Raw genomic sequence first — 25,518 nt, forward strand, 5'->3', positions numbered from 1 at the left:
ATCTTTGCTGTCTTAGAGCATGATTTCTTCCCTTGTCCATTTCAGACAGGCAAAGTTTTTTGGCACAAGACACGGCGTCTGAAGAAATTCATGATTTCTCACGACACGACAGCTCACGTGAAGATCAAAGAGTGTATAGGAGATCGTGTAGACAGTGGTAAAACTTTGCTGACATAATGAAAGCTTAACAATTACTCCTGTCTTAACTGCCGTGCTTTCCCGGCGCAATCTTGACAACAGTCTGCGCTGCATAATCGATCCTACAGCCCTCCCGTGGCTTTGAGGATGAAATTCAAACCCAATTATGTTGGTTCCTAATTGTCCAATTACTCCACTTTTGTCACCGAAATGCATCAATCAGGGGGCCGACTTTGTTGTAAATGTGTGGGAAATTGACAGGCACTTTAAGCTTCATGGATAGGGCGGAGTGATGTTAAAGGCAGCGGCGAATTTCTGATATTTTGTCTGGTAAAGAAGAAGGCTGGGAGAACACAGTGGCGGAAATTAGGTTCAAGTCGATCGAACTCAGCGCTAGCGAGGTAAAGGCAGCCTCGCTGAGCTTTGGATGCAATTTGACGGCGTTTAGACATCGGATGGCTTTGTGCAGGGAAAGAAAATGGCAAAAGCAATCGATGGAAGCCCAGAGTGGATTTAAGAAAATCCTGTCAAAGAGGGCAAGGCCGATGAAGCGTCTCATTGTTTAGACACCATGGAATGTAATACGAAATTAGCTCCTTTAATCAACATTTATAATAACGGAAACCACACATAAAAAATATTTACGTGCACGTGTAGGGGTCTTTAAGTTGCGGAAAGAAGGGATACATGTCACTTTTACGCTTTGTTTAAGCACACTTAGATACCAGCCTTCGTACCGTGTGTCAGATGGTTGCTTCACCAAGAACAGCCTCTCGTATGATGTCCCTAATAGGACAATGTTGTCGGCATACGTGATGAGACATTTTGTAACCATGGTATCACTCTACTATGCAGAACCTTGCCCGCGGCCTATGCAAAATACTTTGGGACGCTATGCTAAACCTCTAACGTCAGCCAATCAGAAAAGTAGATTTACCTAGCATTTAGGTGATTCTCTGATTGGCAGACAGCTAGTTAGAGGCCACACATACAAAAGTGAAAACCTCAACCCGGTTTAGCAAAGAGTCTCCCAAAGGTATTGGCCGCAGGCGAGGCTTTGCGAAGGAGATTGCCATGGTATAGCCTCTAATCTTGTTTATCCTCCCCTCAAACAAAGTAATAACTGTTGGTCACGGTTTCTCGAAGATAAGTCAACGATGACATTACAGTCAAGCCAGTGGATGTATCTTACCCAAGGGCTATTCCATGGAATAGAACTCTTACAGCGTAGTTTATGAACTATACACAGGAAACTGGGTGGTGTATTAGCTTTTTATTGATGTCGACAAAAATGACTCGGCTTAAATATAATCCTTGTTGGAATGCATCATGTAAGGAGGATCTTGAAGCTGCAGTTTTCAACACAACGGGTCCAAATTTTCCTGAATTTTCTTTTTGACTTTTTGAAGGAATGATTTTACCCCGTCTATGACGTTATTTGATGCAGATGGCGGACAGGTGACCATGTCAACAGCGGGTCAAGTAGTTTGTGGCGTCCCCCGTCTCGAAGCAGGGTTAGGGCAAGTGAATTCCTTTTACTATTGGAAACTGCACTACAATTACAACATGTGATATAGGGAAAACAGCGGTAGGAAATACTAGATTAGCAAAAATTGCGAACACAGATGTAAAGATATGGTTGAAATAGTAGCTATTATTTCCAGTAGCTTTAAATCCATGTTTAACAGTTACGCTTTCTGTAACGCTTTTCGGTGTACCATTTCTTTATGTTGATGATTTCCCATTGGCTAGGTTACAAAATAAAAGGCAATCTGTTTTACGTAGCTTGATACCTGTGATCGAAAAAAAGACCGAATTGCATGCCATAATAGAACCTGTAAGGCATACCTCACCACCACTTATGATATGACTTCGAAAGCTTACCAAAGTATTTAGAGTGTATATCTCACTATCTTATGGAGTATCGTCAGCGAAATACGACACACCAGAGGCTACATATATGCGTTCAGAATTCATTTGTATACAACTGCAACTAGTTTGCACTCATGTTACACTGCATAGTGAATTATCATAAAAAGCAAGTGTGAGATATCTGGTGTAAAATATGAAATGCAACTTTCGCACTTTGACAAAGATGGAATGAGACAAAAACCAAATTCCTCACACCGCTGTGAACACATTATCTTCGAGCCCTTCACCGCCATTTGCAATCTTTTCCTTAGAGGATTTTTCCTCCTCCAAACTCCTTGGGTCATACAGCGGAAACTTGGTTCCATTGGCCAACCCTGGGACGCCATTGTTGTGCTTCATGTCGTACTCGAGGCTCCTGGGATCGTACAGGGGGTAGGGGCTGTCGCTCTTGTACGTCACTTCCTCTTCCGGTTCCGGTCGGGGAGCTGATTTTGAGGGACCCCACGAAGCAGTGGGTCGGCAAGCTCCTTTAAGCCTCTGCAGAAGGGAAAAAAACTCCAACTAAAGTAGTACAGAGCCATATTCATATTTCCATATCCATACAGATCTGTTATCAAAGTGGTGCCCAAAATTAGTTGCAGCCATTAAACGTTACGCAGGCAACTATCTAGAGACATACTATAATGTACACGATCTAGACATACGCTAAACATAGATATAAGGTCATTGCACTGTGTCTTCAGCATGTTGTCGGCAAATATCATCAAATCAGTAATGGGTACTTCATGGGTGATGCAGAAAGTATATAACAAACATCATGGGAGATTACTTGTCTTTAGTCTAGACGAAACCTGTTTACAAGTCAGTGGCATTCACCTCTAGCTCTGACCTTCTGCATGCATTCTCGGGATGGTGAACGACCTTATGCCACCATACTGATTTATAAGCGTGTATCCTCACAGTACAAAAGACAGAGGAAAGGGTGGAAAGACCATATAAAACAAGAGTTCCACGACCTCATATCTCCATGAACAATTCTATTCATGCGAATGACTTACTCATTTGCATAACATATGCTTGGTCATAAACACCTTTATCTAACTTACACTTACACATGTTGCAATATTGACAGTCATATAATTTTCCAATTAGATGAATTATGGTGTTTTTGCATTAATCATGAAAATTAGGAATTTATTTGCATAATTGGTATCTGTTGATGCTCTACTTTCCATAAACAACATATGTAACATGTATTTGAGTCTGATAATGGAAAACACTGCAAATATAGATTTTCTTCATTAGCTATGCAAATCAAGTCAAAATAAGCATAATTTGCACTTCATTATGTATATCTCTGGCTAAGCTACCTACATACTAAGTATCATATTGACAGTCCATAATTTTCCAATTAGATGAGATATGGTGTTTTGCATTAATTATGCAAATTAGGAATTTATTTGCATTATTGGTATCTGTTGATGATCCACTTTCCATAAACTACATACGTTACATGTATTTGAGTCTGATAATGAAAACCACTGCAAATATAGATATTTCTCATTAGCTATGCAAATTGAGTTGCAATTAGCACTTCTTTATTACATCACAAGCTATCTGCCACCCAAAAATCAAGACCACAGCATGTCTAGGTAAAAAGATTCAAAAAAGTTCTGCTGCAGTACCAAGGTCACATACCAGGGGGCCCAAAATTGACCTTGAATTTCGGCTTCACTACACCCGCCCACATACCATTGTAATCCATCAAGAGGCTCTTGAGACATGCTGACTGGAGTGGTGCGGAAACACATACAGACAAACAAACAAACAAACCAACAAACAAACATACAGGCAAACAGACACACCTAAAACTATATCTCCATTTTTCATGGAGATAATAATGGACTTAACTGAGTCTAGCTGAAGCAATGAGAGCAGCGGAGGACAGAGTGAGGTGGAGGAGGATAGTGGAGCAACTAGTCATGGTGCCGCAACGACCCACAAAGAGGTCAAGGGGTAGGTGAGGCGATCTTCACTGTAAGGGAAAGATCGGTAATTGAAGCAGACGCAGAAGCCCAACTTTTAACCAGGTTTGGTACCCTTAGTAGAAGTAGCTAGCTATAAAGGAGCTTTTGCTTGGGATATGCTGATATTTTTGAGCTGGATGTTACAGGTGAGGGTTCTAACCTTTTGTGTTGAAAAATCAGACTTTTAGCCATGTTTGTGGTGTCTGTAGGCTGTAGAAGTTTAGTATTTTGGTGTTGTCATCAGGTAGTTTTTCAGTTTCGGCCTAAAACTCAGGTAGGTGACCTTTGACAGCCTTAATTAATACCATGTATTTGAATAAGAAATGTGAGTCTTTGGCCTGTACCTCAAGGAAGCTTCCCTTCTGCCTGTACAATGCAAAGATGGCGAACAGTGGAATGGCGATGATTGAAGAGAAGGCCATGAGCAGACCTAAGGTCACCCCCCAGCCCGGGTACGCCTTGCCGTTGTACTCCACCGGGCTGTAGGTCACCAGGCTGAAGATGAAGATAAACTGTAGAAAAAGATGCAATAATAGATTCTTTATCTATTAGGCTGTATAAAAGACATAGGGCTATCCAACTAGCCGGAGGCTATTATAAAGGACTAATCCTGGTAACTGTACAAAATACAATGTACAATAGAAATCGGTCACACAGTCACGCTGCACATAAATTGATGCGTTAAGGAGACTATGATAAAAAGGGCTAGCCCTGATAACTGCACCCTGACAAAATACAATGTGCAATAAAAAAATGGTTACGATGTACATGAATAAATGCGTTAACAGAGATAGCTTTTACGCAGCACAATTTTATACAAATCATACAAAGCAGGGTGCTATTTTAGATACGGACACGTAAAATAGTTAAACAACAGGACAATTTTGTCAATGGTAATGATAGTGAATTTTCAATTTCGGACATTTACTATTATAAGTATTGTAACTACAGCTCTATACAATAATCTTAAAGCTAACTACGAATATACATAACAAACACTGATAAAAATCTTTTTTTTTAATGGAACCGACACATGTACATCAAGGAATTTCTAGTCAGCTGGAATGAAATGTGCTGACTTTTCATATCTCCTTCATCTGTTGCGGTATAGTACAGGGTACATATGCAATGCGCGACAACATACACATATGCCCACGACATTACTTCAAAGGATTCAGATTGTAAAGAAATTAACTCCCCGTAATCAAGTTATCGAAGCATATGAACTTGAAAGGTCCACAATCAGCATCTATATCTGTCACTGCAGGCTTCCTTGAAGGTTATTCAACTCGTTCGAGGTATACGTAAGAGGTTCATGAATATGTAATTTATCAAAAACGTCTATATAAGCTTACTTCGATATATACATCTTCGTTCCTTAAAGGTGCCCAAAGCAATATTAAGGCCCGAAAATATGATTTTGAAAGTCAATCTATTCAGTTCAAACACATTCACAATGTATAGTGACGTCGATGATGCAAAAATACGACGTCGTTGTGATGTGAGATCTCACTGAAAATCGTCGCCGGGGTTTTTGTAGGCTTGCGAAACAAAGAGGATCATCGCACGGCACGTTTTTGCGAGGTTTTAAAATGCTCAAAGTATGAAGTTATTACACAAATGAGCTAAACAGTGTTAGTAAATGTCAGTACCATAAAGATTTCAGATTTTTTTTTATTTCCATTTTTTGCTCTGATATTGCTTTAGGCCCCTTTAATTAGGTCTACAAGGTCAAAGGTCAAACTCACCAACATCAGCGCCGGAGACACAAACATCCAGCACACCTTGAAGTAGATGCTGGGTTGATGACCGATCATCTCTTCGATGTTGGCGCTGAAGCGCTTGATTCCTGAGAACGATAAGATTTCATCATCATCAAAAGACCACGGCTCAAAGAAATTATTTAACAGATTTTATCTTAGATTATCAAGGTCAGTGACAGCAGTCTTTGGCAATTGTGCTTTTGTAGGAACTCATGATCATGCCGTTATTTAAACGGAGGCGCTTGATTCCTAGAAGCAAGAAAAGTTAATCATATCAAAAAGGGCCGTGTTTCAAAGAAATTCTTAAACGAAATTGATCTTAGATCATTACGGTCAGTGGCAGCTTATGCGCCGTCTGAAGCAATTGTGCTTTTCTAGGAACTTATCATCATGTCATTGATGTTTGAACTGCACCGTTTGATTCCTAGAAACAAGAAAAGTTGATCATATCAAAAAGGGGCCGCGGTTCAAAAAAAGTCTTAAACAAATGTTATCGTGAATGTCGGCGGAAGCAGCTGCGCAGTCTCAGGCAATTGTGCTTTTCCAGGAACTCATCACCATGTCTTTGATGTTGGAACTGAAGAGCCCGATTCCTAGAATTTCAAACAAGTAAATGTCATATCATTACCAAACTAATGATCATGTATTCGCCTGACATAGGGAGGGAAAGTAACACATAATTTTGGAAGTTTTTCTTAGCCGCCGCACCAATGAAAAATGAACTATTCAATAGCATCAGACAGGCTCAAAACGCATTTGTATAGTAAGGCCTTTATTCTGTCGGGGTGCCAAAATAAAGGCGCTTCAGAACAAAGGCTGTACTTCGATCCCTTAAGTTAAGGTATAAACTCTATGAGAAATTTTCCCTGGTGTAAATCCAGTAAATAACATCTGGCAACGTCTTTGAACTGCTTATTAGACGGACATAGAAAAACGATTAGCTTGCTGATTATATTCTTAGATACCGTATAAAATATAACTTCAACAAAGGTACATGGAAAGGTACATGGATGTCACGTATAACATAATGATAATAATAAGTTTGATTGCAAGTTCTTGCCCGAGGGCTAATTACAACATGAAACAACATTGTGTAGAAACGGTAAGCAAACAATGCAAGCTAATGGTGAGAAGTGGAATAAGAGACTACTAGTATCTATATACTGCTACGGAATACAATCTGAGCTTTTTAGGTTTGACTTTTGTCCCACTTTTCTGCAATGAGTTGGTTTTGAGAGGCTAACAGGATTGTTTCAAGAAGGTAGGCGCTAATTCCATGTATGTGAGTGTATTACGAATACGTTACCATAGATATAGCAGATCCCAATGGCCATGAAGAAAGCAGTCACGATCAGACAGAACCCTGCAGCGTACCAATCCATCAGAGTCACCCAGTAGATTCCAGCCTGCAATGGAAACACTTTTAGGTTACCATGTTTCATGTGGCGTCTCGGTGGCGCAGTGGCAGTGTGTTTGGCCCAGAGCCCAGAGGTCCTGGGTTCGAAATAGGGATCCCCTGAGTGTCTTGTTGACGCTGTGCCCTTAGGAAAGGCGCTTTACAGGACTTTCTCCACTTCACGCAGCAGGGGAAAATGAGTCCCTAAGATAGATCATTAAACGTAGGTCCCGTATTTGATGGGAGCCACACCTCGAGCACTTAAGAGAACCCACCACGCGTATCGAAAAGAGTATGGGTCCTTCCCGATGGACCAAAATTAATGTGTATGTCCGGATATGCAGCCTTTATTGTTTAGTACAAACCTGGTGTGTTTCGCCATAAGGCGGTTTACCGAGTATGTAATGCATACACACATCATTGCCAAATGTGTCACGGGCTCGTAACACGATCTTCTAATCGGCCAACTGATGTGCAAGCGGTGTGAATGTGACTTAATATGGAACGGTCACGGTGCCCTGATAAGATCCATGAGTATACAGACTATCAGTTACTCCTTAATCAACAGTCGCGTGAAACCCAATGAGCCAATCTATTGGTTCTTGTCGTTGACGAGACACCTGAGACCTGTACCTGAATATCAATAATGAAGTCAGCTTGATCTTCTTTGAAACAAGAACATTAGTGAAAATAGATGGTGTTATGATATTGCAGTTGGCTGATGAAGCACTATTTCATCATTAGCACGTGTGCAACACAATCACGGTTAAAGTGATATGCATTGCAGTGATCATCAGCGCTACAGATTGAGAGCATGGCCCTCTATCTTAGCTTAAGCTTTTCCAAACGATAATTTTCCACCCGTTACAAGTCCTTTTGTTGGGATTCCACAGAGGTGAGACCGTTAAGAGACCGTTAAAAGACCGTTAAGGATTCAAAATTTTAAGATTTGACGAACCTCAGTGGTCTTTCTTTGAACGCTAAGTGGTCGACGTCGATGATCTTTCAAGAATCTTTTGATGATTCTTAAATGATCGCAGTGATCTTTCAATGCATGGTTTTCCAACAGTCTCTCATTGATCGCAATGACATTTTGATGATCTTTCAACCGTCTCAATCTACAATGATATTTCAACGATTTCAGTGTCATCTTTCAACGATTTCAGTGCCATCTTTCAACGATCTCAGTGTCATCTTTTAATGACTTTAGTGTCATCTTTCAACGATTTCAGTGCCATCTTTCGACGATCTCAGTGCCATCTTTCAACGATCTCAGTGCCATCTTTCAACGATCTCAGTGCCATCTTTCAACGATCTCTAAGATCTCTCAATGATCTCTTAATGATCTTTCAATAACATCAATGATCTTTCAACTATCGCCAGTGTCTTCTAATGATGCAAGAATTCCTCAATGATATCCATTTTAACGGTTTCTCAAGCTCAACAATTTTGTAATGATAGTTGGTCGCTCACTGATTACATGCCAAACAGTCTCCGTCCTGTAAAAGTACTGTAAATGCAATACTTATGTTCGCGTGGTTTTAATTTCGCGGTAGTGAGAACATGGAGTGTTCGCGGTGGTTTTATGTGCGCGTTTGAGATATTAGTAGACAAGAAGGTAGGATGGCAAAAATGTTCGTGGTGGTTTTAAGTTCGGGGCGATTAGCGCTTGACACGAAAACCGCCGCGAACATTTTTGCATTTACAGTATGTCCTAGTAGAACACCCCTGTTCTTTATACATGTATATACTAACCTGTGTGCATTGAGTGAGTCCCAGTAGGTACATGGCGACACAGAATCCCAGCAGCAGCCAGGTCTTCCGGCGTGCTAACACCGTCGGGAACTCATCTACCAGGGCTGTGGTGATCGTCTCCAGGGTCACGAACTGATTGCAACGCATACATCAATCATCAAAAAAGCTAAAGATTGGCAATCCTCTGTATTGCAAAGCAATCATATCAAAGTACTAATATGGTTATGAATAAGATAATCATTTGGCATCGTTGTTTTCAGGCTGCAATAAATTGTAGGTTTAGATAAGTCACAATATCTAGTGTAGTGGCATAGTAATTGCTTTGCATGGGTATGTATATAGTTTCAGAAACTTGAGGAGAATGGGGTGAAGAAAGGACACTCACGGTAGACACTTACTAGCCAACGCCCTCTATCGGTTTACCCTTGTGCTACAGTACATCCTTTGCTTACACACATGTAATGGGGACATGCCTTACCATGCTGTCCAGGCCCAGTGTGAAGAGCATGAAGAACAGGCAGATGGCCCAAAACGGTGAGGCGGGCAGCAGTGTCAGGGCCTCCGGGTAGGCAATAAACACCAGCCCAGGCCCTTCAGACAATACAGAGAACAACAGGTATTTCAATAGTCCTTTGATGCCATAGGCTTATTTTTGCACAGACCATGAGGAAAAACGACTATGCTATCTCATTTGATCTTGTGTTATGGATTTTATGACATACATGTATGAAAGAACACTTAGATGGATGTGTACAGTTTAATCCCTCTGTGCTAGTACAATTCCACTGATTCCGTTGTATGAAAAGTGGGATTTATCAATGGCGGCGACACGCGGTTTGCGAAAACGAAAAATATTATATATATGAAAGACAACAAAACACACCAAATACAAACAAAATTAGTCATGAGCATCATTTCTAAATATTCCATGATATAAACTTTTACTTGTCGTTCCCGTAAACAGTCCGGCCGTGCCCGGTTCGGAATAACATTACTTAGGCGCTTACAGCCATTATAAATCCGTCTTTTTGTGAAGTCTTGATGGTGTTGATGGTGTTGACCATGGCTGGGTTTACACAGGCGTATTCGGAGTCGATTCCATGTAAACTCAAAAAACGCCAGTGCAAACCCAACCTATATCTACATGACGCTGCAGTTTGTTTTAGCTATCAGAGCTCATATAAATGAACTGATCATCTCTGATTGCCCACCTGTGGCCACCACGTCTTTCACCTCCACGTTCAGCTCGTGTGCCATGAAGCCGAGAAAGGAGAACACGGCAAACCCGGCAAACACGCTGGTAGCGCAGTTCGTCAGGGGGATGAAAATGGCGTCCCTGTAAAGGATACAATGCTCCCATGATTTCATTTTTTATTTGGGGGGGGGGGGGGAGTTGTAGAACACCTTAGGAAAATAGATGTAGCATTTGTTGTGTCAATAATGATTGCATTTATACAATGATGAGAACTAATCATGACCTCAATTAGTGATACAATCAATATTCGCTGTTCTCTTTGGAGTCCAGCATGATAAAACAATACAGGTATAGCAACAGAACTGTACAACAAAATATCATAAGTTCATTGCAAGTCCTTGCCCGTAGGCTGATTGCAAGTACATGAAACATGGAAGGACGGACAGACAATTGGTAACAATATAGCATGGGAATATTCTAGTTCAAATACTAACACTAAATTCTATCTTATTTGGGTTTGACTTCTTTTTTCGAGACAGTGGAAGACGAATGCTCCCCCTTTTTCTGTAATGTGTGGGTTTTGTGATGTTAACAGGAGAGTGGTTTTCTTTTGTTCTGTAAACATGGAGAAGTTTGGATGGAATAAACATTTGGGTTGACATGAAACATCAATAAATGCTAAATTAATGTGAGATCAAAGGCAGAGCGGGAGGGGTCAGAGGTCAATGAAAAAACGTATACATGTAGCTCGATGGGACAAAAACATCCGCACTTCTCAGCACACTAGAACTACAGACGACACTGTCACAGAATGGCATCCAAGATGGCGGTGTAAACAAAATCACGTGACCTATGACATCATACGCAAAGCACCCATTCGTCGTGATTGGTTGGCCTACCTCTGACAGTTGTTGTCGAACTTGTTGTAGCTGGACATGGTCAGGACGCCTCCGAAAGCGATACCGATGGAGTAGAAGATCTGCGATGCCGCGTCGTACCAGACCTAGAAGAACAATTTCAATTGTAAATGGCCGTCCCAGTATATTTCGGCTACAGTAAGCAAGTTAACGGTTTCAAATACGCTTGTGCAGGATGATGCATTGTGGGTGAAATGGCAAAGTTGAAGGCCCTGGCAATACATAAAGAACGGCCAGGGACCATAGAAGTACATTACAAACTGCCAACTAGGTTATACTTTCAGTCACAATGTAGATATTACTGTAGATGTTAACATTTTGGCAGTGGTTTGATAATCGTAATGACCTCTTTATCGAACTTTTAAGTTTTAAAAAACCACCGCGAAAATGCTTGTTCTATCTTATAGATGCCCGTCTAACCCATTTTCCCACGGCAAATTTCTGAACCGTTCATGTTCTATACCGTTTGCTCGAGGTAAACAACGTTTCATTTTCTAACTTTCAATCAGCCAAACTGTACCACATTATCACCGCAAATTCGTTATTGGATAGATTATTTCATTCTTTAGGTACCTGAGATTCTCGTAGCTTGTTCAAGTCTGGCGTTATGTAGAAGAGGACACCGTCTCTCGCCCCGGGTAGTGTCACACCTCGTACCAGCAGGATGATCAGGATAATGTACGGGAAGGTAGCCGTGATGTACACAACCTGCAAGTACCAAACGTCATGGGTTAGTTCACTTTTATCCAATGTAAAAGAATGAGACATGGTGAGGGCAGACTGAGATAAAAATTGAATCACTAATGATTGTAGTTGTTGCTTGAGTAATGTTGTAAATTGTCTGTGCTTTTGTCTGCGTGTGTTTGTGTATGTATGTGTGTGTGTGTGTGTGTGTGTGTGTGTGTGTGTGTGCTTGTGTATGTCTATGTGTTTGTGCCTGTGTGTGAGGGCATGTGCGTGTGTCTATGTATGTGCGTCTGTGCGAGTGTGTCTTTGTGTTTCAGTTTGTGTTCGTGTATGTCTGTCTGTGTTTCTTCAACTCACAATATACACAATACAATTGAATGTTGTTGTTCCAGTACCTTTCCCGTGGACTTGACTCCCTTGAAGAGACAGAGGAACACTAAGATCCAGGCCAGCAGGAGACATAGCGACAGTTCCCAGTTCATACTGCCTGTCTCGGAGATGCTGCCTGTGATCTGTTGGACGCGCACGCTGTAACACAGACATGAAATACATCAAATAGAAAAATGCCATTCTCCTACACAGAGCCTCACTCGCGGCCCACATACAGTGCGAGGGCTCTGCAAAACCGGGCTGAGGTTTCCCCTTTTGTGGGTGTGGCCTCCAACCAGGTGTTAGCCAATCAGACAAACGCATTTACTCTGACTGGCTGACAGCTGGTTAGACACCACGCCCACAAAAGTGGAAACCTCAGCCCGATTTAGCAGAGCCTCCTCGGAGAACTGTACATTGTATAGGTCGAGGACGATGCTGTGCACAGGAAAATGGGAAATCATAACATAAGTAGATTTTATTTTGAATCTTTGATTGCATTCTTATTTTGCCATTCATCAAATAATGCAATGCCTAATGGATCGCCAGGACCTTGAAATGTTTAAGAAGGAGGCAATAACTAAACTACTCTGTCCTCATTTGTGTAAAACAGTACTGTAACACAATCGTTTGTGATATTCAACATTTTACTTACTGCCAGTATTCCTCGCTGGGGCCGATTCGTGTGAAGTTCGTGGCATTTGCCGACTTGTTGGCGACGCCCCAACTCTCCACGCAAGCATCGGAGTTCCACCAATGTCCGCAGTCACGCCACGGCAGCACGCTAGTGAAGGAGGCGAACAGGTAGTACAGGGCCCAGGCGATGATCATGTTGTAGTAGATGCAGGTCCAAGCAGATATGATGCACATTGCCCAACCGATACCTGCGAGAGAGACAGAATTCATTTTCTATGATTCGATCGTTCGAACATGAGAGTGTACTTTTATACTGTCCAGATCAATGACGTACTAGGTAGGTGCTGGCAGCCATGTTGGTGTCAAATCGCAGTACAAACGTAGACAGTATTTTCGCAGTACAAACGTAGACAGCATTTTCGTGTGTTTTAAGTCTTCTTCTGCTTAAGGGTTAGCGTTGGGTTAGGTCTTATCTGAGCTGTGCATTTAAAAGTGCTTATTTGGCAGGGTCAGAATAGGTCTAAATATCCGAAAACGTTTGAGCTACTGAACGCAAAGTAGAAAACCAACATGGCGGTGGGCACAGCGCCACGTGACAAGTTGGCCACCTAAATATAACCTAACAAAAGGCTTTCAGAAATGAGCATGGCGATATGATGTACCCTACAGTAGAGTTCGTTTATTTTGCTGTACTATCAAAGCAATACTTTTTCAGTAGCAAATATGGTAGTCAAAACAAGCAACATTGTAATGGATAGTAACTACTCGTTTACAAACTATGTAAATATCTTCTACGGGTGCGTCGATGAAGAATAAACAACCAGTTCATAATATACATGGGTGTATGTGATATGGGTCACTGACGAAACCCAGTCACTGACCTGAAACATCTGGCCGTTTCAAAAATGTATGCAATAGCTTGTCAATGAATAACTGTCAGTTTCTACGGGCGGTTCAAGGGAATGACTGTACACATGCATACGATGTGTGTTGGCTATTGGTAAACCACCTTTCAGTATGGGGATGCAGTTCCATACAGGTAGAGAGCCCAGACCGGCGTACTGCCCCAGGGTCAGCTCGATGAAGAACATGGGGATCCCAGCAAACACCAGCATGATGACGTAAGGGATCAGGAAGGCTCCTGTGAAGAACAAAAAATCAAAACATTTTTTTATCAACACAACAAAAATACAGCAACTTTCTTACGGTCTTCTACATCTATATACATACAAACAAGTAGATACAATTGAATTAACCTACGTACAAGTATATGGATAAATCAACGTGTTGCGTGTAACATATCATTTACATTACTGGCTCTAAGGTCTAAACATTATTTGATGCATCTACCAATTTGTACACAGTAAGGGATTGGATTTAGGGTGGAATGTATTACTAGTAGATTCTTTTAAGCAAACGGAAAAAAGGTAAACAATTTTGAGCGTTTATCATCATATCGTTAGCAATCCATGACATAGTGACGTTCATCTTCAATCTCATTTGGATAGGATCTACAAAATCTCTGATCTCGAGGAAATTTGATTATACCTTCCGATTTCTACGTTTAACTATGACTACAGTCTACTCTTGTCTTTTTGATTTTTTTACGAATAGGACTAGGTTTTACTGGCTAATACGATGTAATGTCCAAATTGGCTGCCAGGGAAGCACGGCCAGTCAAAGCAAAATATTTGGGTCATCTATCCCAACATCTGCTTGGATATAGAATCAGACGGGCGCTTGTTGCTTGTTTGTTTTCAACAAGGATAGAAAAGAGCTAATACTGAAATTGAATATACACTGTGTTCTTGAAATAGAAATAATAACACAATGGGGCTACAAATTGATAACAGCTACGGTGAACAAATGAAGCACTCTAGTCTTGGTCATCGAAAGAAATGGTATAGATGTTGGCCCCTAACAGCTTACATGGTACTCCATGGGCCTTTACTGTTGAGATCTAGACTTTGTAAGAGAAGAAATTAGAAAGAGGTTGAAGGATTGTCATGATTTTCATACTCACATTAAAACAGTTTAAAACATCTGATACTCACCACCGCCGTTCCGATAGCAGAGGTACGGAAACCTCCATACGTTGCCCAGTCCCACGCAGTAGCCAATCATAGACAGGAGAAACTCCACCTTGGCATCCCATTGGTCCCTGGCAGGGGGTTCATCATCGCCCGGTTTCTGCTGAGCTTCGATCTCCTGAATCGACAAAAAGATGCCGTGGCAATTAGCTGGTTCAAGGTTGGAACTGCGCATTGCAAAAAGGTGAGGGCCTCAAAATCTCGCTTCCACTTCTTGTCTAGACTAGCCTGGAGTCCAGCCTTATTAGCCATTATTGGCGAGGAGCGGAGCTTGGGTAGCGGACGGAAGCTAATAAGGCTGGACTCCAGGCTAGTCTAGGCACTATATAACCTCCTTGGTCTAGGCTTGCCAATAAAGATAATTGCTGATATAAAGAAAAGAGCAGTTTTATAAAGTAAAATGCGCGTTTGGTGCTCTGATACGTAATAAAGCCACAGAATAAACACACAATGATTTTTCTTTGCCACAGATCAGTCAATAGATGAACTGCGGTGGACCTTCAATGTTTTCCAGCACCAACCGTTGAGCCCCCTCCAACCCACAGCCTATCTTGTCAAGGTCTCGCTCTACTACCCTCCTTCAAGTTATTACTTGACCTGCTCTCTTTATCTTCCTTTCTCTGTTGTTAGCGTCTAGTTCAAAGTCACCGGGTGACTCTATGTAGTAGCACCATTTCTTCTAGGACGGCTAGCCCTATGGGGTTTCTTATCCGTTGTCCTGATGACGTTTTTACGCAATTTATTTCAATAACTTTTCCTTAATCAGGTTATTTTCCCTTTACTATTTTTTCGCTGCGGTGGCATTGTTACTTTCGCATTTGGTGCGCTTCACTGCAGTGCGATGCGTTCAGCTGAAAAATACCCCTAACCGGTACATTATAGGAGCCACATACAGGCTCTGTATATATAGAACAGGAGAAGGGTTGAAAACAAAAAATGTACATGCTCGGACATTCCAAAAAATACCTTTGCAATTCATAGGATTCTTTAACAATAAACGATTGATTGATTGATTGATTGATTGATTGGTTGGTTGTTTGGTTGATCGATTGATTGATCGATTGAATGAGACGTCACAAAAAATGTGAAGCAGTCATCCTTGGCTATAGCAAGTGAAGCATGATGTATAAACAAGTAGATTTAAGTAGTACGCTTCGCTACAGCCCACGTTTTCAGTCAAGCAAATTAGGTCACCCCTACTCTTCTCGATAGGTGTGTTGATTTTTACGCTTGAGGCTAACGTCTGAAGCACCGAAAACACAGAACCGCCGACTTAAAGGCAACCAAAACAACATTAGGGTCCAAAATATGGAAATAAAAAAATGCTGAAATCTTTATGCTAGTGACATTTACTAACACTATTTAGCACATTTGCGTAAAAACTTCCTGCTTTGAGCCTTTTAAAAACGCGCAAAAACTCTGGCGACGATTTTCAGTGAGTTTTCACATCCCAACGACGTCGTCTTTTTGCATGATGGACGTCGCTATATATTGTGATAGTATTGTTTGAACTAATCATGTATAAACATTACTAAATAAATAGACTTTCATGATCAAATTTTTTGACCCTAATATTGCTTGAGTTGCCTTAATATCACCGTCCAAACTAAAAGAAAGCTTTTCGGCATCTTCTTTGGGACATGGTAGTGAAACAGTAAAGTGGGGAGGGAGACAAGTTCACTGAAGACCACAATTAAGATACGACCGAAAATAATTTCATCAGGTTGTTAGAACACGGGATATTGGAGTTTTCTTTTACCAGTAAATCCTCACCTGCTGACGTTTCGGTGTCTCTCAGACACCTTCTTCAGAGCCTCTGACTGGAAAACTGCTTCTTGCCGCTATAACTTGTAGTATAAGTAGCTATGAAGAAGGTGTAACGTTGGGTAACATAAATTCGGGATTTTTCCGATAATGATTGACTGAAATCAATCTAGCAGAACAATAAACCATCCTTTTTTTCTATTATTCTGTCAGTATCATGTACTATCTTTGCACTAATCATATATATGGTAGATTTTGTCTCTAGTCGTGCTGACACCATAATATTTCAACTTGAAACTACCGTCCGTCGCACGCACAATGACGGTGCTGTCGGACAGGGGTGAACATTAATTCGGGAGAAAAGATTCGTCTTGAATATCTTACCGCTAATTACATTTTATACAGCAGCTATTCGTTCCATCCTTGGCTTGAGGAGAGTGCTATGGATATAGACGTGTCCAAGTAAAAAAAATACACGAAAAAACGGCCGTACCGCACACATCAGGCCTACGGGAACAACCCGTGTGTTGAGTCGGTAGCTATAGAACGTCAAAGTCGACATCCACCGTCATGGCAACGTGTACATTATTCATGGAAAGTTAGCCGGATGCTGTAGCATTGATAATACTACTATGTCCATGTATTTCTTGTTGTGTTAGGAGCAAACTTTGAGGAAAATATCGTCCTCAGTCCACAATCACACGCAACATTTAGACAAAAAAGTGTTCCTCACAAACCTTTGTCGTCTGCTTGACAACAGGATTCTGGGTAATGATATGGCGGCGGGAAAATACACGTGCCGTAGGTTGTAGCAACAAAGAGGGGTTTTGATGATTGATCACACTTAGAGTCCAATTGCAGGTCAGCAATTTTAAGAAAATAAGTTGTCTTGTAAATGATTGTGTTTAGCAGGAAGCGGATGTGACATTTGTCTTATAAACCAGCCGACAACGATGTAGTGTGATTCTCCCACGAAGCCCTCAGACTGTTCCAATAAGGGACGGAGAGTTTTTGTCCTCGTCGCCTTCTAATACATGCTTATCGAAGCTTTTCAGCCAGTGTTCTGAATACGTTAGTCTGTCAAGTTTGCATTTCTAGTGGTATTACTGATGTTGCATCTAGCACATATCCCTAAATACCCCGTTTTCGAAAAATCCCGAATTTAAGTACCCCACGAATTTATGTTACCCAACGTTACATATCTGACAGATACCGAAACGTCAGCAGGTGAACATTTACTGGTTCACGGTGAAAAAAGAAAGCTCCAATATCCACAAGACAGATAATATGCGTATACTTCCACAGTTGAAGTCAGTTCCCTTTTTTCTGAATACTAGCACATGTCAATTACAACTTTCGGGTGGTGAATCTTAATCGGGTCGTCCATGCTTTGAATGGCTGAGTCGAATGGCCGAGTGGCTTTGCTGGCAAGCGCCAGATTGAGAGGTCGTGCGTTCAATTCCTGGTATTCCTGGCTAGACGTTGTGTCCTAGGGAAAGGTACTTTACACGACTTTCCTCACTTCACCCAGGTGTAAAAATGAGTAACTGGCTTCGGTTGGGGAAATAAAGGTGTTGGAAAGAGAGGGATAGGCTCAGCCTTCCAACATCCTGCCCTAGACACAAATCATTCCCCGTGGACTCAAAAAGACTGTGGGGCTAACTTTACCTTTACCATCCACGCTTAGATGGAATATGCATAGGCAGGCGTTCACTGCTATGAGTTGTCATTTAACTATGGGACTCAATGTCTTGTGGGATGCTGATCGTTCCTTTTTACATTGTTTCACATTTGCAGTGACATATTTGTAGCGTGTGCGCATGCCCTGCCCTGCGGTGAGGCAGTGGCCCCTCTATGACCCCCTTATCTATATGCGAGAACACGTACTAAAATTCTTATGCAAGTCTTTGTTCAAATTGCGCAATCGGAACGATGGGAAGTCCTACAGCAAGGGATAAACGTTGACACCTGGTTCTCTTCTTGTACAGTAACAGCAGAATCAAAATTAAACGAAAGAAATATCAGCAACAAAAAGTTAGTTCGCTGTAAACGTTCACCTGGGTTTAGATCTTTCTGAGACTAATTGTGGTCTACAGCTATATACACTCGACATAGTTTTCTGTGCCTCACGGCTGGTGCTTTATACTTTCTTCAGAGACAACAGGTTAACATCAATGTTCATTACATTATCGCGTTGGTGTAGCTACAAATGTCTGTCGCTCAAATTCGAGATTTATCGAGATTCAAACGGCCCTGATCACACTAAGGATGATGTCACATTGTTCGTACTGAGGATTATGTTGATACCAGGGAATCTTTAAGCAGGCTGTGACAAAACCAAGCGCCGACAAGGAAGTAAGACAATCTTTTTCGTAAAAGTGCAGTTGTATTTTGCAGTACACACTAACAGATGTCTTTTACAGTGTCTTTTCTATGACGAACATAGCTTAGGGCCCGGTCACATGCGTCGTGATTTGGTCGTAAGATAGCAAAATGAGGGCATTCGTAGGCCCGATTCACACACAGGTTTTTGGAGTCGACTTTTTGTGTCCTTTGGGATGCTAAAGTGGAGTTTTCTACTAGACTCCAAGTCAACAACGTTCGGTTTGGCCTATTTTAGCTTACGATTGCAAAGGAATTGTTTTCCTTGCGTTGTGTTCTCTAACCTTTAGCACACTGAAGTAGGCATTTGGCACCCGATTCCCTATTTGTTACAGAGGTAGGCAGCAGGGAAAATATCAATTTTGAACTTCATCATTTTAGAGTTCAGCTACAGTAACTAGGTCTAAACCCAGGTTGCAGCGAGCATTTTTGTGGCCTAGATTTATTTTTTCTGTCTTCCTTCCGCAGGTGTCACACAGTCGGCGGTCGAAACCTTCCGCCGAATTTCTTGATCGTCAGAAGACCATCGAATCACAAAATCACCAGGAAATCTAGCGTGATTTTTGGACTTGGCTCGGTGCCCTACAACCACTGGTTCATCCTTAAAATCACGCAGTATTTGAGCAAGACACCGGTCGTATTCCGTCCGAAAATGTCCCTTTCAGCTCGCAGACTTCTCGAACCACAAGTATATCCTGCTGTGTGACCTGTATGGTCCTACCCATGTCTCACTTACTTGCACACGTTTCCAACCAACAAAAATCTTGACGTTTCATACCTTAGAATCATTGTTGAACACTCCTTTTATGGATCCTACGCCAGTCTTGGTGCCACTTGCTGCGTCGTCACTAACGAACGCTGGGTTCTCGGCCATTTTGTGTTCTAGTTGTTGTTGTGACTAAAACTGAACCACGCCACCTGCACACCTCATTTGCATAACCGGTTTGACAACGTTTGCGCAGGACACTACTCTTTCACCCTTCCGCCGAGGACACGCTAATGATAGACATATACTCACAAGCTGAACTTTCACAAGAGAACAACTCGCATCCATTGATTATGAGACCATACTGATTTGATTATTTGGATGACATACTCTGAGCTCTCCAAACTGATGCGAGCGAAAAATAACAACAAAAGTTGGGCCCAAAAGTAGTTGCCATCATTATGAAATCTAAGGGGTCAGGAAGGTTTTTACAAATGACTGAACTTACAGAACGTGTTGTAACAAAACCTCGCCCCGGGTTCAACATAAATTTTGTGAAAGGAGTAAGTTAACGACAAATCAGTACGTTTTGCGGTAGGAAAAGAGGAATTCTAGTATACGTGGTTGTAACGTTAGATGTCAAACTAGTTCGATAGTTGTAGAAGTGATGTGATTATTGTTGTAGCCTTCAGTATAGTTATAGTGATACTAGGCAACCATACTAGTGTCACCAAGGAGGTCAATCCTTTGAATACAATATTATACAAGAATAAAAGTGTATTGGCTGTGATACCATGTTTTATTACTTCAAATCTTGTCACAACGTTTATGGTCTCTATTTTGAAGGCACCTTTTTCTGGACATCTTGTTGTTGTTTTTGCGCTGTCGTGTTAGCTTAGCGGTCTGGTTACACAAGGACAAGGTCACCCGTTTGTTTGTTTGCATTGCATACCCGGTAAACCACCTCAAGGCGTAACACACCAAGTTTCTACTGAACAGTAAAAGCTGCATATCCGGACAGATTTATATATTATCCATTCACACCGGGAAGGACCCCTACTCTTTTCGATACGTCTGGTGAGTTTTTTTACGTGCTTGAGGTGTACATGCATGTGGCTCTCCTTGAACACGGGACCTCCATTTAACGTCGAATCCGAGGGACGTCCCTAACCGACGCTAGGTACTCATGTAGAGGTAGTTTCTTGAACCTGAGTGAAGTGAGGAACTTTGTGTACAGTACCATTCCCAATGGCACAACATGAACGGAACAAATCAGGGGACCCAGGGTTCGAACCCAGGACCTCTGGACCAAACACCCTGCCACTGCGCCACCGACACCCCACGGCATAAACATGATTTCTGTCGTATAATCACATCGCATTGTGCAAGATTTATGTTTCGATGTTTCGATGTATTGGATGTTTCCATATTTCTCATAAAGGTAATGTAAAGCCGTCCACTCGTTCTCATTTAAATGTACAAATTGCTGTGGCCAGCCTTTACGATTTGATGAGCTAAATTACGAGCACCATCGATGCTTTCTTCATTTTCCCACAACACTTATTGTGTTTCACAAAAAATGCACCACAACATTACTTATGGGTTTTGACTTGGAAGAAGTTATAGCAATGTGTGGCGTAAAAAGCCCTAAAAAACGGCTGTCGCCTGAGAAGACATGCAAAATTTAAAAAGCAGCCGAGAACGTAACAATTCAGTTCAGAGAATGACCGGTTAACTGGTGAATCCAGCTACTAAGGCCCTCAAACAAATCAAGTCAGATCGCTCCTGTCACTGTTCTTGTACGCTGTGCAAGGTGGTTTATAATGCCTTTCTCCAAATTCTGTAACTTCCGTTACCGTTTGAAGTAAGACGTTCCTGACATTAAGATATGACACATATAAGGTGCCAAACTAAGGTGTCTTACTTCGGACAGATAGTTCTTACACCCACCTGGGCACCACCATCCACCAGACCTTACGCTGGACCAAACACGTCCAGACCACATCCAACAAGGCCAGGAGAACTCTGAGATTCCTTTGGAAACCCGAGACAAGCTATCCCGGAATGGAATCGAGATGGCGTACAGCACAATGGCTCGACCTTAGCTGCAGTACGCCTCCGTACTGTTAGGGGGCTTGGCTTCTTCATCAAGCAAGATGTTGGACAGAGTCCACTACCAAGCAGGCTGTCTTATCACCGGAGTCTTGAAACGAACACCATCGAGCGTTGTTACCGTATGCAGGAGCTTGAATGGGACAGCCTATCCACCAGAAGACACTTTCACTCAATGGTTCTAAGGCCGTGTTGATTTGATTATATGGATGACATCCACGCGCTCATCAATTTTCGTCCGTTTCCAAAACACCTCGACCAATCGATCCCTTTGAAACTCAAATCAGCCATGACCCGAAAAATTGCTTCCTAGTTTGCTTTAATGACTAACTACCTGGTAAAACAAACTCGCCAGTGAGATGCTGGAAGGTGTCAGCTTTTAAAAGATGTTTTCAGATTGACAATTTTGGCACTTTGGAAATGATAGAAGCTGACCGCGGTTTAACGTTTAAAGAAAAGTAGTAGAAACTATTTTTGTAAACGTTAAATCGCGGTCAGCTTCTATCACTTCCAAAGTGCCAAGATTGTCAATCTGAAAACGTACTTTAAAAGTTGACACCTTCCAGAATCTCACTGGCGAGTTTGTTTTGTCAGATTAAGTCGTTAAGGCAACTTAGAAGGCGATTTGTCGGGTCATGGCTGATTCGAATCTGACTTTCAAAGCGATCGATTGGTCGGGGTGGAAAAAAAGGTTTCGGCCATACTGTAAATCATACAAAGCAGCTGCAAAATGAGAAAATATATGCTGTAAATTGTGATCAAAAACAATTTGGAAAACAGATACTAATGTCGTAGAATGCCAAAGTCGACGAAGAAGATGTAAAAGAAGAAAAATAAAGAATCTATTATTCGGTAAACCATACTCTATGTGTTTAGTTTTATAAGCCCATCCACGGTTCCGACTACGCATGTGCAACGTCAAAGCTAAAGGCCCCTGAGACGTAAACAAAACCCGTCGGGGCGTTGTTATGCAAATCTAGACAATGCCGAGACAAGCCAGGGGCCTTCACCTTTGACACCTTGCGCATGCGTAGTCGGAACCGCGAATTGGCTTATTCTTTTTTATTTTTTATTGCAACATTTAAATAGATGACATGATGACGACAGACTCAAGCTTACAGCTCATTTTCCTGTCGTCATCGACAGAATACTGTACAGTAGTACAAAAGAAATATTACAAATACTGAAAATGAAAAAAAACAGGTGCGGACATGCAAAGCATAAGAGTAACAAATAATCTCAAGTAAGCTACATGACAGAAATCTTGAAATGTAAGAAAATTGAAATCATTAAACAGATAAATATGTGGGCAGGTACTACAAGACTGGTAGGATGGGGGGTTGGCTACTCAAATATTTTGGTTTCTTTAATGAATAGTTGGGCATGCTGTAAGAGTTTGGCATTGTTTGAATTCGAAAGGAAGGGTGAACCTTTAAGCAAGAATTGAATTAGGACATTATCCGAGAGATCATTGAGATTTGTGACTGATCCTACCAGATTTTCTAAATTGCTGAAGAGTAAGGAACTGTATTGAGTGTAGTTTGGGCAGTACAAGAAATAATGAGAAATACTTTCACAAGGATGGCCACAGGTACAAGCAGGACTGGTAACTAGGTCGCGAGTGTACAAATTGAAGTTTAAACTGAAAGTACCGAGACGGAAACGAGTGAGAAGAGCGCAGGTGTAACGATGACCAGTGTTGAAATATGGGACAGATACAAGGCGCACAGAATTGATTGTTTTCTTAAAATGTGGAATACTTAATGATCGATCTGCCAAGGTAAGGTTGTTCCAATGATACGTAGCATAATGTATGAATGATTTCTTAAAGCGAGTTGTGGTACACTTTAGCAGCTGAAGGTTGTATTTATTGCGAAGGTCGTAGGAAGAGGAATCTGATACTGTGGGCGGTATGAAATCTCTTAAGTACTTGCTTGGCTTATTGAATCCCGCGGCTGCGCTACAGCTTACGTTTTCAACCAATTTGGCAATTATTTTTTGGCAAGTTGCCAGGTATGACAGAGTGGAAACTTCCACTCGCCTTGCTGTCCTTTTGTTGACAACAACAACAACAATGCAATTGAACCTGTGGTTGCGTTCAGAGTTCTGGCCCTAGGCCGGTCAATAATATGTCGTGTGATCGCAAACTGAGGGCATTCTTGGGATATGTGTGGCCTTGTGTCGTACAAAATTCATCTGTCTTGTTACTGACAAAGTACCTTAGATCCTTGTCGGTGGTTAGTTCTGTCACAGCCTGTTTGAGATTTCCACCGCATCGAAGAAATCATACTAGTATATTTATGGCTCTAAAGGAACATATTTTCAAATTTGATTTTGATTTTTGAATGGACCTCAATTAAAACGCGACTTGATCATGAGTTCGACTTGCATGGACTCGAGATAGCTCAGGTCACGGGGTACTTGAGTATCCTAAATGTCTGTATGCACATTCCAAAATCAACTCCGCTGAGTCGGACTTGGGCTAAGTGTGCTTAGAAAATGCTTGTGTAAACTGGGCATACCATAAGAAGACAGTGATAAGAAAAAAAATGTGCACGAGGTGACGTGATAGTCGCGTCGAGGGGAGGGGGACGCATGGCACCCACGTGGTGACAACATTATCAAGGAAGAAACCCTTATCGTAGAACTAATCTGTAAATGTTTCACACACACCACCACCGATGTATCAACTAGATCACCCTACCGTGTGTCTGTTAGTCTTGTCTCCAAGTTCGGTCATAAGAAGTCCATGGTCTTCCTTCGAAACCGACTCATAAGACGCCATGTTCACTCATTCAAATCCAACGTACGAATGGGCGGGTAAACGCGCCAAGCCGCTTGACAATACAACAGATTCAATTAGCGCATTGTGATGTGATGTGTCACAACCCGTCAAAACATTTTAGGGGTTGTCATCTCTTTAAAAAAAAACTCACTCAATCTCAGTGTGAAATTTGACATCTACGTAGCAACTATATAGGCACTTTTGGGTGGATCTTTTTAAAATGTTGGCTTCATTTTGTATTAGAATAGCCAGGTGCGCTAGATTGATAAAATCTAGATAATTGTCGCCACATTTTTGTTTGTTTCGCCATGGGCACAACGAGATCCCAAGTTAACCCCATCCACCCCCCCCCACCCACAAACACACACACCATCTTTCCACTACACGGCGATCTCTGAGCGACCATATATACAGCGACCAAAATTGGATTTTCGTGACCCTTGATTTTATTGCTGGAATATTATACAAGATCTAAAAGTGTGATTTAAAACACAACAAAACACACAAAACGTAAAAACAATCCCTCATCTACGAAATTCATTGAACGATCTGTCAAATCTTGGATCGCTCGGTGGTCGCAAGGGGTCGTAGCGCGGTCGTAGCGCGGTCGCAGCGCAGTCGCAGCCTCTAGTGGAAATGTCTAGATGACGATGCAAGACACGGAATAGACGAATTTTTCAAAGTTATTGTGCGGGATTAAAGAATTTGAGTTATGTATATTGTACTTTGGATTAAGTTAACGCTTTTGTTTAAGCGTATTCAAATATTCTACATTCCTTTAGATGGCCCAAAGGTTTGTTATTGTAGTGGGATAATTTCATTATCTTTAGGATCAAACAAGTCAAGAAAACTTTGGATACAACTAACGAGGGTTTTAAGTATGCTATACCTCCGTAAGTGAGAAAACTTAAGTTGTAACCATAT

At 41.6% G+C, this 25,518-nt stretch overlaps 1 protein-coding gene across 2 annotated transcripts; it reads right to left on the reverse strand.

The window, feature by feature from the left end:
• Positions 1-1,396: 1,396 nt before the first annotated feature.
• On the reverse strand, positions 1,397-24,645 carry LOC136436396 (sodium-dependent proline transporter-like). Of its 2 annotated transcripts, none has more exons than XM_066430357.1 (14): positions 24,514-24,645; positions 14,810-14,963; positions 13,765-13,896; positions 12,775-13,003; positions 12,146-12,278; positions 11,637-11,771; positions 11,046-11,149; positions 10,163-10,287; positions 9,430-9,542; positions 8,952-9,083; positions 7,107-7,206; positions 5,786-5,886; positions 4,382-4,549; positions 1,397-2,547 (listed from the first exon to the last, which is right to left on the reverse strand). In XM_066430357.1, the coding sequence occupies exons 1-14, from the start codon at positions 24,592-24,594 to the stop codon at positions 2,260-2,262; spliced, it is 1,995 nt and encodes a 664-aa protein (XP_066286454.1). In that variant the 5' UTR covers positions 24,595-24,645; the 3' UTR covers positions 1,397-2,259. The 2 variants fall into 2 exon arrangements, with proteins under 2 accessions (XP_066286454.1, XP_066286452.1); XM_066430355.1 differs by lacking the exon at positions 24,514-24,645 and adding an exon at positions 19,770-19,902.
• Positions 24,646-25,518: the final 873 nt, after the last annotated feature.

The sequence above is a fragment of the Branchiostoma lanceolatum genome, chromosome 6, assembly GCF_035083965.1.
Source record: "Branchiostoma lanceolatum isolate klBraLanc5 chromosome 6, klBraLanc5.hap2, whole genome shotgun sequence".
Taxonomy (NCBI): domain Eukaryota; kingdom Metazoa; phylum Chordata; class Leptocardii; order Amphioxiformes; family Branchiostomatidae; genus Branchiostoma; species Branchiostoma lanceolatum.